Source organism: Syzygium oleosum, unplaced genomic scaffold, assembly GCF_021117445.2.
Source record: "Syzygium oleosum isolate NSW1041296 unplaced genomic scaffold, Sole_v2.1 Sole_v2.01, whole genome shotgun sequence".
In the NCBI taxonomy this organism is placed as follows: domain Eukaryota; kingdom Viridiplantae; phylum Streptophyta; class Magnoliopsida; order Myrtales; family Myrtaceae; genus Syzygium; species Syzygium oleosum.
Genome location: NW_026607485.1, coordinates 992,409 through 1,006,438, shown reverse-complemented (window position 1 = coordinate 1,006,438; position 14,030 = coordinate 992,409). Strand labels below are relative to the sequence as shown.

The 14,030-nt window shown below is 38.0% G+C and overlaps 2 protein-coding genes across 3 annotated transcripts; both read left to right on the top strand.

The window, feature by feature from the left end:
• Window positions 1-191: 191 nt before the first annotated feature.
• Window positions 192-1,629, top strand: LOC115661647 (uncharacterized). Its single transcript, XM_030583875.2, has 3 exons — window positions 192-439; window positions 731-1,173; window positions 1,284-1,629. Exons 1-3 carry the CDS (start codon window positions 358-360, stop codon window positions 1,374-1,376), a joined length of 618 nt encoding a protein of 205 aa, XP_030439735.1. The 5' UTR covers window positions 192-357; the 3' UTR covers window positions 1,377-1,629.
• Window positions 1,630-6,767: 5,138 nt separating this feature from the next.
• On the top strand, window positions 6,768-13,744 carry LOC115661648 (tRNA-specific adenosine deaminase TAD2-like). 2 transcript variants are annotated; one of them, XM_056310269.1, is made up of 8 exons: window positions 6,768-7,067; window positions 8,456-8,493; window positions 8,619-8,685; window positions 9,665-9,824; window positions 9,908-10,004; window positions 11,154-11,257; window positions 12,627-12,724; window positions 13,518-13,744. In XM_056310269.1, the coding sequence occupies exons 1-7, from the start codon at window positions 6,990-6,992 to the stop codon at window positions 12,668-12,670; spliced, it is 588 nt and encodes a 195-aa protein (XP_056166244.1). In that variant the 5' UTR covers window positions 6,768-6,989; the 3' UTR covers window positions 12,671-12,724; window positions 13,518-13,744. The 2 variants fall into 2 exon arrangements, with proteins under 2 accessions (XP_056166244.1, XP_056166248.1); XM_056310273.1 differs by lacking the exons at window positions 6,768-7,067; window positions 8,456-8,493 and adding an exon at window positions 8,497-8,519.
• The last annotated feature ends 286 nt before the right edge of the window (window positions 13,745-14,030 follow it).

Here is a 14,030-nt window from a genome sequence, read left to right as displayed (position 1 = left end):
GACCTAAAACACTTTGGAAGTTGAAGTGTGTTTCGTGGGTAATTTTCACATTGGTTTTTTAGGGAAACCAGGCCGACGCCGTTGTTATGTGGAAACATCGGATGCTTTTCGAGTGGAAGAGGAGGGAAAGAGATTTGAAATTTGCAGGCACTACGCACATGACAGCTTTCAGCAGGTTCCACTCCCACGGTCTCGTCTCCACCTGCCTTTCCAACCACTTTCCTTATAAACCTTCATTCACGGTATTCACGAAAACTTCTCTGTTTTCTCTCACACACAGACATACAGAGAGAGAGAGAGAGAGAGAGAGAGAGAGAGAGAGAGTTTGTGGGGTGTGAGATTTGAGTGAGGGTCATCATGGCTTCAGCTGCAAAAAGGAGAAAAGCCGCTAGGAAGAAGAAGAAGGAACTGGAGAGCCAAACCACCAGCAACCCTCACGGTGATCTCTCTCGATCAATCATCAATTAGCATTGTTCACCTCTCACCTTCTCTTTTCTGTCAATGGGTACTTGTCAATGTCGTTTGGTTCGCTAGATGTTTGTTCATTTGGCTCTGTGTGTGGCTGATCTGATGGCCTATCTTTCAAAATATCCCGATCTTTATTTTTCTTGTAACCTTTTTAACCCCTGTCTGAGTTTTCTTTTGCTTTTTTAGTTTGATCTTGGCATTAGATATTCGGCGATTTCTTTGACTAATTCGTTTCCTTTTCCTTTGGTACTTTTGGGATTAGAAAATGGTGATCTGATAAGTGAAAACGAGAAGGATAGCGATGGCGGTGCCGAGGATAATTCCCCAACATCTGAGGACCATCCTAACTCATTCAATGAAGGCAATGAGGACTTGAAGAGTGGAGAATCTCCGTCTCCTCTGTACGCGTCTAAGAACAAACCTCCAGAGTCAAATGCGGTTGTTCAGATTGTTGAAAAGGTGGAAGCCGGAGTTGATTTACAGATCGAGCGGAGGGATGTTGAGGAAGCTGTTGGTGATGAAACTGATGGCCAAGGAAGCGAGTTAAAATCTAACGGTGTTCTTATAGTTAAGGTTGTCAAGAAAGAGGAAACCGAGGAAGAGTTGGAGAGCACAAGCATCTACATCGAGAGGCTTGAGTCCGCCAAGGAATCCTACAATGGAGAGAGTGAGAGTTTGCCGGTGGTGAATTCGGCAGAGAACCCGGTACTTCACTTGTTTTTGATCAATTGTAGCCTCCAATTTCATGACACTTCTTGAATATATGCTTCAGAAATGGAATTCGCTTAATAACTTGTTGCGATGTTGCTCTGCAGCCTGAGGTACCAATGACCCTGAGAGTGGCGCGAAGGTCTTCATGGATGAACTGCTGTGGATTGCTTGATGTCATATCTGGATCCAGGACATAATTTTTCGGATTTGGATTTTCCAGTCACCTGGGAAATCGGTATGATTGTTTCATGGCTAAGAACGGTATCCATTGCATTCTATAGCTGTAGAAGCTAGGTTTAGTAGTACAGCAGCATTTACAAGTTTATCAAGGAGGGTCTCGACTCTTTGAGGTCTCAGTTGTTACCTTTGAGACTAGGCTAGTGCCGAAGAACTTGACCATCCTCATGTTCCCTTCCCTATTTCTATAAAGTCAGCTGTTACTTCCGGGTACTTCTGCATCTTTATTTAAATGAACTCGTTACTTAGCTTGGTCAACATTTTTATGAGCTATCATAACTCTTGTCGCGCTTTCATGGCCCTCAAGCCTGCAAGTGCTTGGAGTCTGTTGTATGTGGGACTCAGGAGTTCCTCTCAAATCCGTTTTGAGACACGGGTCACAGAAAACGACGTTAAAATACTCGACCCAAGAAGTTAGCAGCAGCAGTTTGCTAAGGGTGGGGAACAATTCGATACGTAGTTACTCCAGATTATTTGCTCCAGCGGGTGCACTTTCACCGGATCGTGTTTTGGTTGGTGCGAATTACCTTGTTTGCTATTCCTTCTAACAACAGTATATATGTTGGCCAAAGGGAATGACAGCCTTGTTGAAAAATTACGTGGCATTGCTTCTCTTGATTCTGATCAACAAATCTTCGGGACGAGTATTTTCGGACTTGGACCGGTGGAAACTTTCGGAGCTTCACCTGAACTTGAACTGTCAAAGCTTGGCTCCTTCAAATTGTCTTTTGGATGCAGAGAGAACTGGGAATCGGTTTTAGTCAAAAGACAGTGAGCTCAACAAAGAACTTGACAGTTTGCTAGTATGATGATTTTGATCCCTCATATTGGAAGTGTCAAGAGAAAGAGTTACAAGTAGTCCAAAATTAGAGGATGGTGTTATCTTTTGGCTCGATTCGAATGTTATAATCCTCATATCTCACGTACATTTTGTTCAATCTTGTATTTCTAAATTTGTAAAATGATGGGTGTGATGAAAGTGCATCACAAGTCCCGGATCTTATCTACTGAATGAAATCGAGTCCTAAATTCAATTAAGTCCTAAACGTTTATCAAAATGTACAATCAAATCCTAAACCTTTCAATTGGTTTAATTAAGTCCTTAGTCTCTATAACAAAAAAACAATTAAGTCTAAAATTATGTTGAAAAGTGCAATTTAAGGATGCCATATGAGCATTTTTGAGTGACATAATAGTAATTTTAGGTGCTATTTATTGATAGGGTTAATACCACAAAAAACCCCAAACTGATATATATGTGACAAATTCACCAAAAATTAATTTTTTGATAACAAAAAAACCTCAATTGGTACACTTGTGATAAATTTACCCAAAACTAATTTTTTGATCGCAAAAAACCCCAAAATAGTACACTTGTAACAAATTTACCTTCCGTTAAATTGAATTAATACAAAAAAAATCACAAACTTGTATACCTGTGATAAACGGAGGGTAAAACCCCAAACTAGTACATCTATCAATTGACACGTGTCATTTAATCTAGTAATTTGACAATAAAATTTAACGAAAACTAACATAGGATAAATTTATCATAAGTGTATCAGTTTGGGATTTTTCTTGGTATTAACCCTTATTGGTAAGGTTTAAGTGCACTTTTTAAAGAAGTTATACAATTTAATTGAAACAATTGAAAAGTTTAGAACTCAATTACACATTGCACGAGATTTAGGATTTCTTACTGCACTTACAACTAGTGTAAATGAGGAAACACAATGGAGCTCTACTTAAATCATATATATATATATTTTGGTCCAACTAGATACCATTTCGTTCATTCATTCAAAGTGGTACTTAACAAGTGTTGAAGACAAGAGTCAAGGCATAATAAATCCTAAAGGTGTTGGGGTGGCTTAGATAGCCAATTACATGGGAGTATCCTTTTCCGATTGGCCTTCGCGGTCCAATGCAACTTTGTTGGCTTCCCGTGAGCAGTGGGCTAAGGAAACGCTTTTCAAATGAGCTAATAATTCTTTGCAATCCTAAAAAAAACTCCTTAGGTACCATGGGCTTTGGCTTGGTTCAGCTGAGAATTTAACCATAGCTTCATTATTTGTCAAAACTTCCACGTGCAGCACGCCATTTTGCCTAAGTTCGGTGGTATTTACCAGCCACTCCAACGCTTCCTTCAGCGCTAGAGCTTCGATCTCAAGGGCTGAAGAAGCTGCAAAATTCTTTGCAAATCCAGCCATTATCACTCCCTAATCTTGACACACTCCCGCCGCCGATCCTCTTGAGCCGTCGATCCAAGACCCATCCAAGTTGAATCTCCATACCCCCTTCTTTGCTGGTGGCGACCATTGCTCGGGTAGCATTTTCTTCTCCGTCCACCGATTCGGCGCATGAATGTTCCACCGGCGGAAGGTGTTGGTTAGTGTTTGGGCATCTTCAACAATGGTTTCCGGGTTGGATCGTCTATTCGGAATACAAATGCGTTTTGCTCTTTCCAAATTAGCCATAGAATTGAGAAGAAGGACCGGCTCTTGATATAAGCACTTCATCTACCCATTTGTCTATCCTTGTTATGTTCATCGGAGATGCCTGCACATTTAGTTTTCGATCGACCAGATTGCTTTGGTCCAGTTGCAGAGGGCGAAAATATGTTCAGTAGTTTCGGGGGTCTTCTGACAAATCGGACAAAGCGAGTCAGGTACTACTTAAATCATATTCAATTCAAAGGATTTTGATGTTTTTCCCTCGAGCAATAGAACATGTTAATTGTGAAATTCGTGTTGTGCTATATACTCGAAAAAACGGTGCTAGCATCACGAATGTAAACTTTTATGAATGACTTCACATTTCACCGTTTTCCATAGTTTTCTATTATCAACTTCGACTGTTTCATCTCAATCTCAACTATTTTCCTTGTAGCTTGATTGCCGAGAAAACTAATAAAAGAACTGAGATATTTTATAGGCAAGAAGTAATCGATAGGGAAGGTGATAGATATACATAATTACCTTGTTTATGCTCTTAATATTTGTATGGTCTTTTTCTGCCTACCGGCTGTTTTCTTTTATGCTGGCTTGGTGATAGTGAAGTTATGGTATTTTCTCTAGTTTTTCGGCTTTTGGGAAAAGCCTTAGGAAATTGCAAAGACTGCTTGGTAAATCGTAATCGAAAAGTGCATTGGGGAGCAATTTGAGAGAAATGTTGTTTGGCACGAAACACATTCTAATAGCACCTTTCCTGACTTCTCCCAATATTAGGGGAGATAATTAGAAACCGATCCTAGTTCCAAAATTTTGAAATCGGGAACGGAATCATCGAGTCTAATTTTTTTTATTTTATTTTATATTGTGTAAAATCTCAAAATTCGTATAATAAAATATAAACATTCATCATATGCTGGTCAAGTTGTTATATTATTTATTTATGTTGAAGACCAAGTTCGATTCTCGATCGGTTCAAAAGTAATTTTTGTTCTGAGAACCTAAAATCAATAGTTTGATTTGATTTCGAGTTGAACCGGACCGAATGCATGCTCTTACTCGATATCGTGACATCAAGATGGCCATAGAGTATATTTAGGAAAGATTTAATACCACGAAAATCCGTACACCTGTGACAATTTTACTTTAAATTAATTTATTGACCATCAAAAACCCAAATTTGGTACACCTGTGATGAATTTACTCTCCGTTAGTTTCCGTTAAATTTTACTGTCAAATTACTGAGTTTGATAAGACGTGGCAATTGACATATGTAACGGTGTGAGGTTTTACCTTTCCGTTTATCACATGTTTATCAATTTGTAATTTTTCGTACTATTAATCCAAATTAACAAAGGGTAAATTTGTTACATGTACCTGTTTGGAGTTTTTGGCTGTCAAAAAATTAGTTTGAAATAAATTAGTCACAGATGTACCATTCTAAGAGTTTTTGTGATTAGAAAGTTAATATGTGATAAATTTATCATAGACATACTAATTTAAGATTTTTCGTGATATTATCCGTTTAGGAAATTGCATTGCCTTTGATGGAGCAAACCTTAAAAGTTGACCTCGAAAGTAAGGTCAACCCTCACTCACGATTCCACCCTCTTCCTCGAAACTCTAGCGGCTGTCTTCCACAGCGACTCCCTCCCTCACGATTCTTCCTCTGCCACTGCGACTCTCTCTCTCTGCGGTGTGCCATTGAGCTGAGCGCTACAGGTGCGTCTTTCTTGTCTCTTTCGTTGTTGACTGTCCTTGACTCGAGCACGCACACCCCCCCCTCCCCGCGGCGGTCGTTCTTCTTGTTCTTTGTTGTTCTGATCTTGGCGACCCACCACATGTCTGAGTCTCTTAAGCCGTTTTATATGATGATTTTGAGTTTATGATGTTTGGGGGTGTTTAGATTTGTGTAATGGGACTGATTCTATGGAGATGGCTAGAATTTGGGGGGGTAATTTCATCTTGTGGTGGTTGCTACGATTAGCCCGCCAGGTGTTCGTTAAAATTCCCCAAAGAAAATTGAGTTGAATATCTCATCGGATAATCGTCTTTTGTGAATGTGTGCTAGAGATGACGACAGTATATTAGAGATGATGTGGAGAGGACCTTGAACGAGCGGAGAATTTACAGATTCTGTGACTGCACTGGTGTTGCGTAATGTCCTGCTTCATTCGTGGTTGAACATGATTTGTGAGAGGGCTTGTCCTGCTTTATATTGGTGTGTGATGACGTACTGCTAGTTTGGTGCACATCAAATTGTGAATCACATCGAAACACAATTTTCCCATTTGAGCAGTTTATGCTAGCTTTGTGTATAGAATTATGTGGTCCTCAATTGAAAATGCATCCTCACTTGAGTGCATATGCCTGAAAGAAACCTTTTTATACTTTTTATACTTAGTCATCCGTCAAAAACTTGGGTAAGAATAGTCCTCGTACTTTTTTGGAATATGACTTCCACTTTTTAAATTAGGAAGTTGTTTTCCTTATTTTTGAACTTGGTAGTTGATCGAAGTCATTTTCCTTTGACCAGCTTATTTTCCCACACCAAATACTGAAAAATGGAAAGAAAGTTTTCCGGTAAAATATTTTCCTCCAAACAACAGAGCCTAAGTCAAAATGTATCTTCATCTTTCCCAAACTACCCTTCAATCATAGTAGAAATATAATAGGTCTTTAAGGACCACATACTTCATAAATAATCACCTATTTTCATCTATGAATAAGCATGACCACCTAACCTTTTTTTTTCTTTTCGCTAAATCCCCTTTAACTCTGGTTAACTTCTTCATATCCTAAAATAAAATTCTGTAATTCTTTCTTCTATTTATTCTTTTTGTTTGTTTTTAATTCTTTCTCTCCACCTTCTTTCTTTGATTTTCCCGTTCTAAGCTCCTTCCTTTCCTCCACCATAGGCAAACTTCGAACTCCGTTGACGCCACTTTCAATATCATGACTGCTTATCTTTCATCCGACACCAGCGAGCTTTGACGAAAGGAAGATAGCCACCTACCAATGGATGCGACGAACAGAAGAAGTTCTTCCTAAAACAGCCTAGCAAATCGAAGGTGACGGAGACCGGCGATTGGAGGTGACAGACTACCACCACTGACCGAAGCCATGGAAACTGATAATGTAGCTTTGGGTGAACGATTCTCTCCTGAGGTTCTGGGTTTTATGCAGCTTGCTATCGATCAGGTAACACCTGGCACGGCCGGATTGTATTGAGTTCATGTAATACTTGAGCTGAATTTTGAATCCGATTCGTTGGTGCTACAATTTGCATGGGAACTTGAAGAATGTATAGTTGAATTTATTCAAGAGACGTTGAATAAGTGTTTCTTTGTAAGTGCTGCCTGTGGATGCTTCATAGTGAATCCATTGGTAATCGAAGCTACACGCTGCAAAATCAACAACAGTTTCTAGAAGGTATAGCTTTTATTTCTTTGTTTTTGTAGGTGGCAATTTATTGAAAGAAGTAGGTGAAGTCTAGGTTCAAAGGAAAAAAAACACTAAAAAAGCAAGTGAGGGAGAGGGAAACAAAGGGAATTAGGGTGTACATGGGTTGGTTCAGTCCCTTTCTCAGGTGAAAAACTGAGCCAATCCGGGTGCTATAGGGTTGGGAACTCCCTCACGCAAAACCATTCATTGAAGCAGACAACCAGCCACACTGAAAAAATAGAGAGAGAGATTTGGGTGCTTTTGAGGTGTCTAGGAAATGCAGATGTGTAGTATTTGCCTGTCATAAAAATGTGCAGTGGGTGATAGCTTTGCCAGGACAATTGAATTATGAGAAACTTCGATCACTGGGATAGGACAGTCCTTTTGCCACTTGTTGACTTTGGCACCTAGGGAGAATTGAAAACGAAGTTTACTTGGAGCGTGAGAATAATATGAACATCGGTTGTGCCCTTGGATAACTAGTTAGGTGGATTTTTCTTTGGTCTTGTGGCCTGTGGATATGAAAAAGAAAAAATCAAGAGAAACACAGAATTTACCAAAGTTATTCGGTAAAACAAAGACCAAATCACAAGAAGCTGATGGTCAATTCTGATTTCTGGGGGCTTCACTATAGTTTTAGGGATCTCTCTTTATCCTTATCTACCATAGCATGTGTAAAGGAAAATGACCCAGAAGCTAAAATTCCAGGAAGCTTCTTGAATGTTTGAGTGAAACCTCATTAATGAGAGAAAAGCTTCTGAGATACCCATGATAGGACACACTAGAATGAGCAACATGTAGTTTCCCAAATTAGTTCTTGTTTTTGCTGTACTGTTGTTAGAGCCATATCAGTTTAACCGTTAGGTGGGATTTGCATCTCTAATACTAAATGAGCATGGGGTGATAATCATTGCTTGGAAGTTAGTGACCAGTATATTGTACAGGACCTGCAAGAACTTGATCATATAACTATGGGACATGCATTTGTTCCCTTAGTAACTGCATATTGATACTGACATAAACGTGATGCTGATTTCCTCTTGCATTTGCCTATATGCATGCATGCATGAAAGAATTTCTGACTCTTATTCTTATATTTTTTTCTCCTAACAAGTAACAAGACCTATTTGCTTTTCCTATACAAGGCAAAGCTTGCATTGGACAGCCTTGAAGTTCCAGTTGGGTAAGATAATGGTTGTCCGTAATGAGGTGCATTTCATATATGTTTTTTTTTTTTTCTAATTAAGATGATTAGGATTTTAGTCTTAATTAGCGAATGATTTTAGATTGGACTCTTTGATTGAACAGCTGTGTGATTGTTAAGGATGGGAATGTTGTTGCGGCAGGAAGAAACCGGACTAACGAGACACGGAATGTATGTTTATCATTGCTTCTCCACCCCCTCCTATAAATTTTGGCCAACGGCACTTTGTTATTGTTCCGAATTAATACCCTCGAATTATCCACTTGTAGTTTATTGTTGATCATTTTATGTTTCTCCGTTAATATGTATTAATTAGATAATAAAATAATATCTTATCAAATATGTTAATAAGTGGAATTTTCCATGCATTATTAGGCTGTAAGGGGTTTTTTTCTCATTACTCTTCATAAAATATGGCTATGGCTAAGAATATTATGCACAAAGTTTTACTTTTTTCGTTCACCATTGTGCTCTGTCTCGAATAATATTACGGTGTTTATCTGCATTTGTGAAGTTCCTAACATTGTTCTCTTGGGCTGTTTTCAGCTAGACTTTTGGTGTACTTATATGGTCTAAAAATGCATTATTACCATTGTATTGCCTTTTAAGATGTAAGAACCTGCTCCTTGGGCACAGTTCTTCATACAATGACCATTTACACAACTAGTTTAAGCCTGATTTCAGGTAGGGATCATCTCTTATCTAATAGTCTATTTCTGTAATAATTTATAGTCATGAGGTGGCAATACATTACTATAAATGACTTCATGCATAGTAATGAATAGTTGATGTGAAAAATATTTGACCCTTTTAGTATCTTGTGGAGATTAATAAAAAAAACAAAGGCACCTTTGCTACAAGGGTATATTTAAAAATACTGTTAGAAAAGGTGGAGGTGGTTAATCCAATAAGAAGCCTTTTTCCTTGTGAGATTCTCAGCAACTTCAAGTGAGCAAAACTTGTTGACTTCATGTAGTATATGCCTTATTCAATCTTATATATACTCTTAATCAGTTAACTTGAAGGAGAATATTTCTCATGAAATGCCTTTCCTAAATTTATGTTGAAACTGCACTATGAGTAACTGTCTCTCTAACAAAGCTCCTAAGTTTGACATGCTTGTGTTGTTTTTCTCCTTGTGCTTTTATAGGCAACGAGACATGCAGAGATGGAAGCTCTTGATGTTCTTCTTGTACAGTGGCAGAGGACTGGATTTTCGGCTGCAGAAGTTGCAGAGAAGTTTTCAGCATGCTCCCTTTATGTGACATGTGAACCATGCATAATGTGTGCAGCAGCATTATCTATCATTGGTACATCTGTTGATCATACTGAAATAAAACTGAACTTCCTAAAATTTGCTTATTTATGATTAGATGACTATTACCCTTTTTAGGTATAAAGGAAGTATATTATGGCTGTGCAAATGATAAATTTGGAGGCTGTGGCTCAATACTGTCGTTGCATTCAAGTAGCTCTGAGGCATGCATTAGGTCAGTTTATGAACTTGCTTTTGCTGCTGGTTTTGTATTTATGTAGCTTTACTTTGAAATTGTGACATATGACAATTGACAACTAAAGCTTACTGGAGGTTTGTGATTCCTTATGTTGATTATTGATGGATGTGGGTTCATTGTGATTCTGTATGTTGTTGCATGTTGAATATTGCAACACATAACCACGAAAATAAATGGAGGTTTATGGAACTTTTTCCATCTTTTCTGTCCTTTCCTTAGTCTAAATGGAAGAAAGTGTTTCTGGAAGCATTAAGAAGTCAAGTTTATATTTATTCTTTCTTTTCCCGCTTTGTTTCCTTTTTCTTAAATTCTTGGTGACTTGTTAGACATTTCTATATTCTTTATTTGCCCTAAAAAGTTTACAGTTTTGGGAAGTGCCACATGTTAAGCTAACATTAGTTTCTTTTTTCCTTTTCCCTCTCCCCCCTGTTTCTTCATCTCTTCTTCCTGGCTTTTTTCACTGCAGTGAGATTCTTTGATGTCTTTAATATTATCATGTTAAAATCAAGATATATAGTATCTTCAAAGAAGTATGATATTTTAACTATGAGGAAAAATTTACGCTTTCTGATCGGCCATGGGCAATGTACTTGATAAAGAAATATCTTTTCTTGTTTAATAGTTGCAATTGTCTCTTCTTGCATACATGAGAGCATGTGCCTGCTAAATTGTGGTGTATTGCTTGTGTTTGCAGTATGATTTTTCATCTCTTTGACTCTGTTCTGAGCTAACAGTTCATGTTTCCTAAGGTTGTTCTGAACTCATCAATTTTTTAATCCGACTTTGTTGACATAGAATTAAGATGTAGTGAAACAGGATCTGTTTTATTGTGATCTGAGCAGTACATGAAGTTGCTAATCTAGATTATGGACATTGTTTATCTGTTTAAAGTGTTAGTTTTGAAAGAACAAGCTCGAGTACTGGGGGAAGAAGCAAGAGATGTACCAAGGATGCAGCTCAACAGAAAGTTTAGGGAAAAGAATAAACCATGAAAACTCAATACTTTTAGAGCTTGAAATTTATATTTACATTGCGATTAATAATCTGATTATGAGTCAAAAGCATTCTGGGATGCATCTGCCTGATTTATGAATGTTTCCAACTTTGTTCTTGTTTCTCTTGCAGTATTGGGAATTCTGGATCTAAGGGTTTCAAATGCTGTGGGGGTATAATGGCATCAGAAGCCATTTCTCTTCTGCGAGATTTTTATGAACGAGGAAACCCTAATGGTATAAATGGCGATCAACCATTTTAATAAGTTGAACTGTTTGTTCGAAAGAATGTTATTATAATGCAGTTTGCACCTATTTACATTAGATAACCCAAGGGAACTGGTAGTTCGTTTTCAATGGACGCATAGTTAAATACTTTAGAGGAGGCTTTTATGAGCATAATAGAGAAATTCTACCCTTGAAAGAAAGTTTTCTTTATCAATCAATGAAGGTGAGCATTGTGTCTGCTAGCAACGTCTCCCTGAAAGACCTTTCTGGAAAAATTTATCTTTTAGAGCCTAATACGATGATCTTCCTAGCACTGATCCCCTTCCATATTGATTATGAAGAATTCAGGAAGCCTGTTTTTATTTCTACTTTTCAATCAATTCTCTCAACCAGCTAGAGAAAGAACTGTAGCTGGGGCTTTTGGTGATTATAGATCTTGCTGAACAACTCTCTCTCTCTCTGTCTCTCTCTCTCTCGCACTTGTCCATATGTAAATTGTTTGCTGCAGTGAAGATATGTTTTTGTATCCTTGATGTGGAGAAATATTTGCACATCCCAGGTAAATAAAGCTGGCCCAATGGAAAGTTTTGTAATGACTTAAGGGTTAGTGAAATTGCAAGCATCGAGCTAGTGGGTCATTGGTTGGATAAGAACCTATTCAGAAGTTTTCTCCATCAAGGATAAGGTGCTCAAGAGTGCTCATCTTGAGATGGTGCACACATCCAAACTGACACTAAGTATAGTTGCTTGAGGGGAGCGGTGTTCAGAGTTGCCATAAGTAGGTGTCGAATTGGCCCAGTAAACAAAAGATAGAGTTTCCAGATGCCCAGTCTTTTTTTTTCTTGGCTGATTTTCAGATACCCTGTTAATCATAAGTAGCTTACCTCTAGACTCGGTATACCTAAGCCAGATTGCCATTTGAAAAATGGGATGTCATGTCCTTGGTTAAGGAAAAGATGAAGTGCAGTATCTTAATAGTTGATCATCCATTGGTTAGACTCGTTAGAGAGAAATATCTTCTTCCTTGATTCCTATTGTGAGTTACTAAACTTATATGGTTCTTGGTCGAGCAAATGTCTAATTTGTGCTCTTCAGTTGCAAATATTTCAAGAGACTGATAGGACCATAACCTTTTCATGCCTCTGAGATAATTAGTATGCTTTAAAACAGAAAAGATGGCCTTAAATAATTTGCCTTTGCAATGATAAAATCAATTTGGTTCATGTTTCTTCTTTGTTTTGTTGAACCTTGTTACATGAAGTATCATTTCTCTTCTCCTTTTTTCCCCTCCTTTTCCATTTATTCTCTGTTTATGACATTGTGGAATCTATGATTTGTTTATATATATGTATGCTGAATGCTAATATTTGATTTTCAGCTCCAAAGCCTCACAGGTCACGGGTTACTCAGGCTTCTCATTAGATCTATGTGCATTGATTCTTCCTGTTGAATCTTCTTATGCCTTTGCACAACTAGGTAAGACCGTTGAACTTATGATTCCTTGCTTTTCTGAACATAATGTACATCATGTATAGTATTATGAAGCACCTCTGCTGCATATTGAACGATTATCAGTTACTTGTGCATATAACAAATGGGCTGCATGGTGAGACCTTTCTGTAGTATAGCCTGTTAACAATTGAATGGCTCGGATTAGGGCGCTGTGGCAATGTTTCTTGCTGTGGCAGTATGATATGATGCTCATGTGACGATTGAGTATACCTATAGCTATAAATTCTCTTGCATGGTGGTATTCAATCACGAGGCAATATAAAGGTCTTCAAAATGAAGTTAGACAACATCCTTGCTCTTCATTCCTGATTCTTGGTTTATTTTAATTATAATGGCCATTGTTCTTATTCCTGTCAGTTAATCTCTTCATTTGACTAAACCTAAAGTCAAACTTGCAGTTCAAGATAGTTCCCATTCTTGAGGTGAACTCATCGCAAAATAACTTATGAACTAATAGTTTTCTGACTCTTTGTATACTACATGAAAAGTGCAAATCTAGATGTGACATCGTTGGTGCAGATTCTAGCATAATAAGATTCTCTGCTGTTTGTTTTGTGGTGTCAGAAACAGCTAACTGTAATTATCTTGTCTCTAGATCTTAAAAAGTTGTATAATCATAATGTTGTTCAGATAGGCCTCTAAGTAAAGAGATTTGTGTGAACGTTATTGACGATAAAGTGTCTGCAAATGATTCAGTGCACTTTGACTGACAATGCATTGTCGTTTACTGCTTTTTCAATCATGGAATTTTATCAAGGGACCTGAGAAAGGAAGCGTGATGCACATCCGGATCAGTTTTTGCCTAGATGTTCATGTGTTTATTGAGGGTTGTAGCTGTGATCACAAGTCCATTTCATGCTTTAACTTGATTATCAGATTGTAAGATACTTTATTGCATGACCCTGTGTAGGCATCACTTTTCTGATGCTAATTTTTGTCATCAAAATATTCAGTAATCTAGCTTGATTTTTTTTATGAGCTTTCGATGTTTGAGGTAATTCTAGGCATGCTATTGATGTGTCTGAGCTTCATTATTCTGGTCTATATCATGTGTGATCCCTAACGGTCCGCGATCTAATGGGCCAGTGCCCAGCCACAGGCCTTAGGATGCGGGGCTGTTCCGTGCCTCACTAATACCATATCCTATTTAGTGTACATGTCATTTACAAAGAAACAAGACTCCAATTCTAGGCAAACAAACCTCTTCCAAGCAACCTTGGCCCCATGAGTATTCTCTGACCTTCCTTTACACAAATGTTGAGCATTTCAT

Bases quoted from the DNA above. Each gene is read 5' to 3' on its own strand.
- LOC115661648 (XM_056310269.1), top strand. From the start codon at position 6,990: ATGGAAACTGATAATGTAGCTTTGGGTGAACGATTCTCTCCTGAGGTT. The intron at 9,825-9,907 runs GTACATCTGTTG...TACCCTTTTTAG, and splicing joins AGCAGCATTATCTATCATTG to GTATAAAGGAAGTATATTAT. The intron at 11,258-12,626 runs GTATAAATGGCG...TTTGATTTTCAG, and splicing joins TGAACGAGGAAACCCTAATG to CTCCAAAGCCTCACAGGTCA.
- LOC115661647 (XM_030583875.2), top strand. From the start codon at position 358: ATGGCTTCAGCTGCAAAAAGGAGAAAAGCCGCTAGGAAGAAGAAGAAG. The intron at 440-730 runs GTGATCTCTCTC...TTTTGGGATTAG, and splicing joins AACCACCAGCAACCCTCACG to AAAATGGTGATCTGATAAGT. The intron at 1,174-1,283 runs GTACTTCACTTG...GTTGCTCTGCAG, and splicing joins TGAATTCGGCAGAGAACCCG to CCTGAGGTACCAATGACCCT.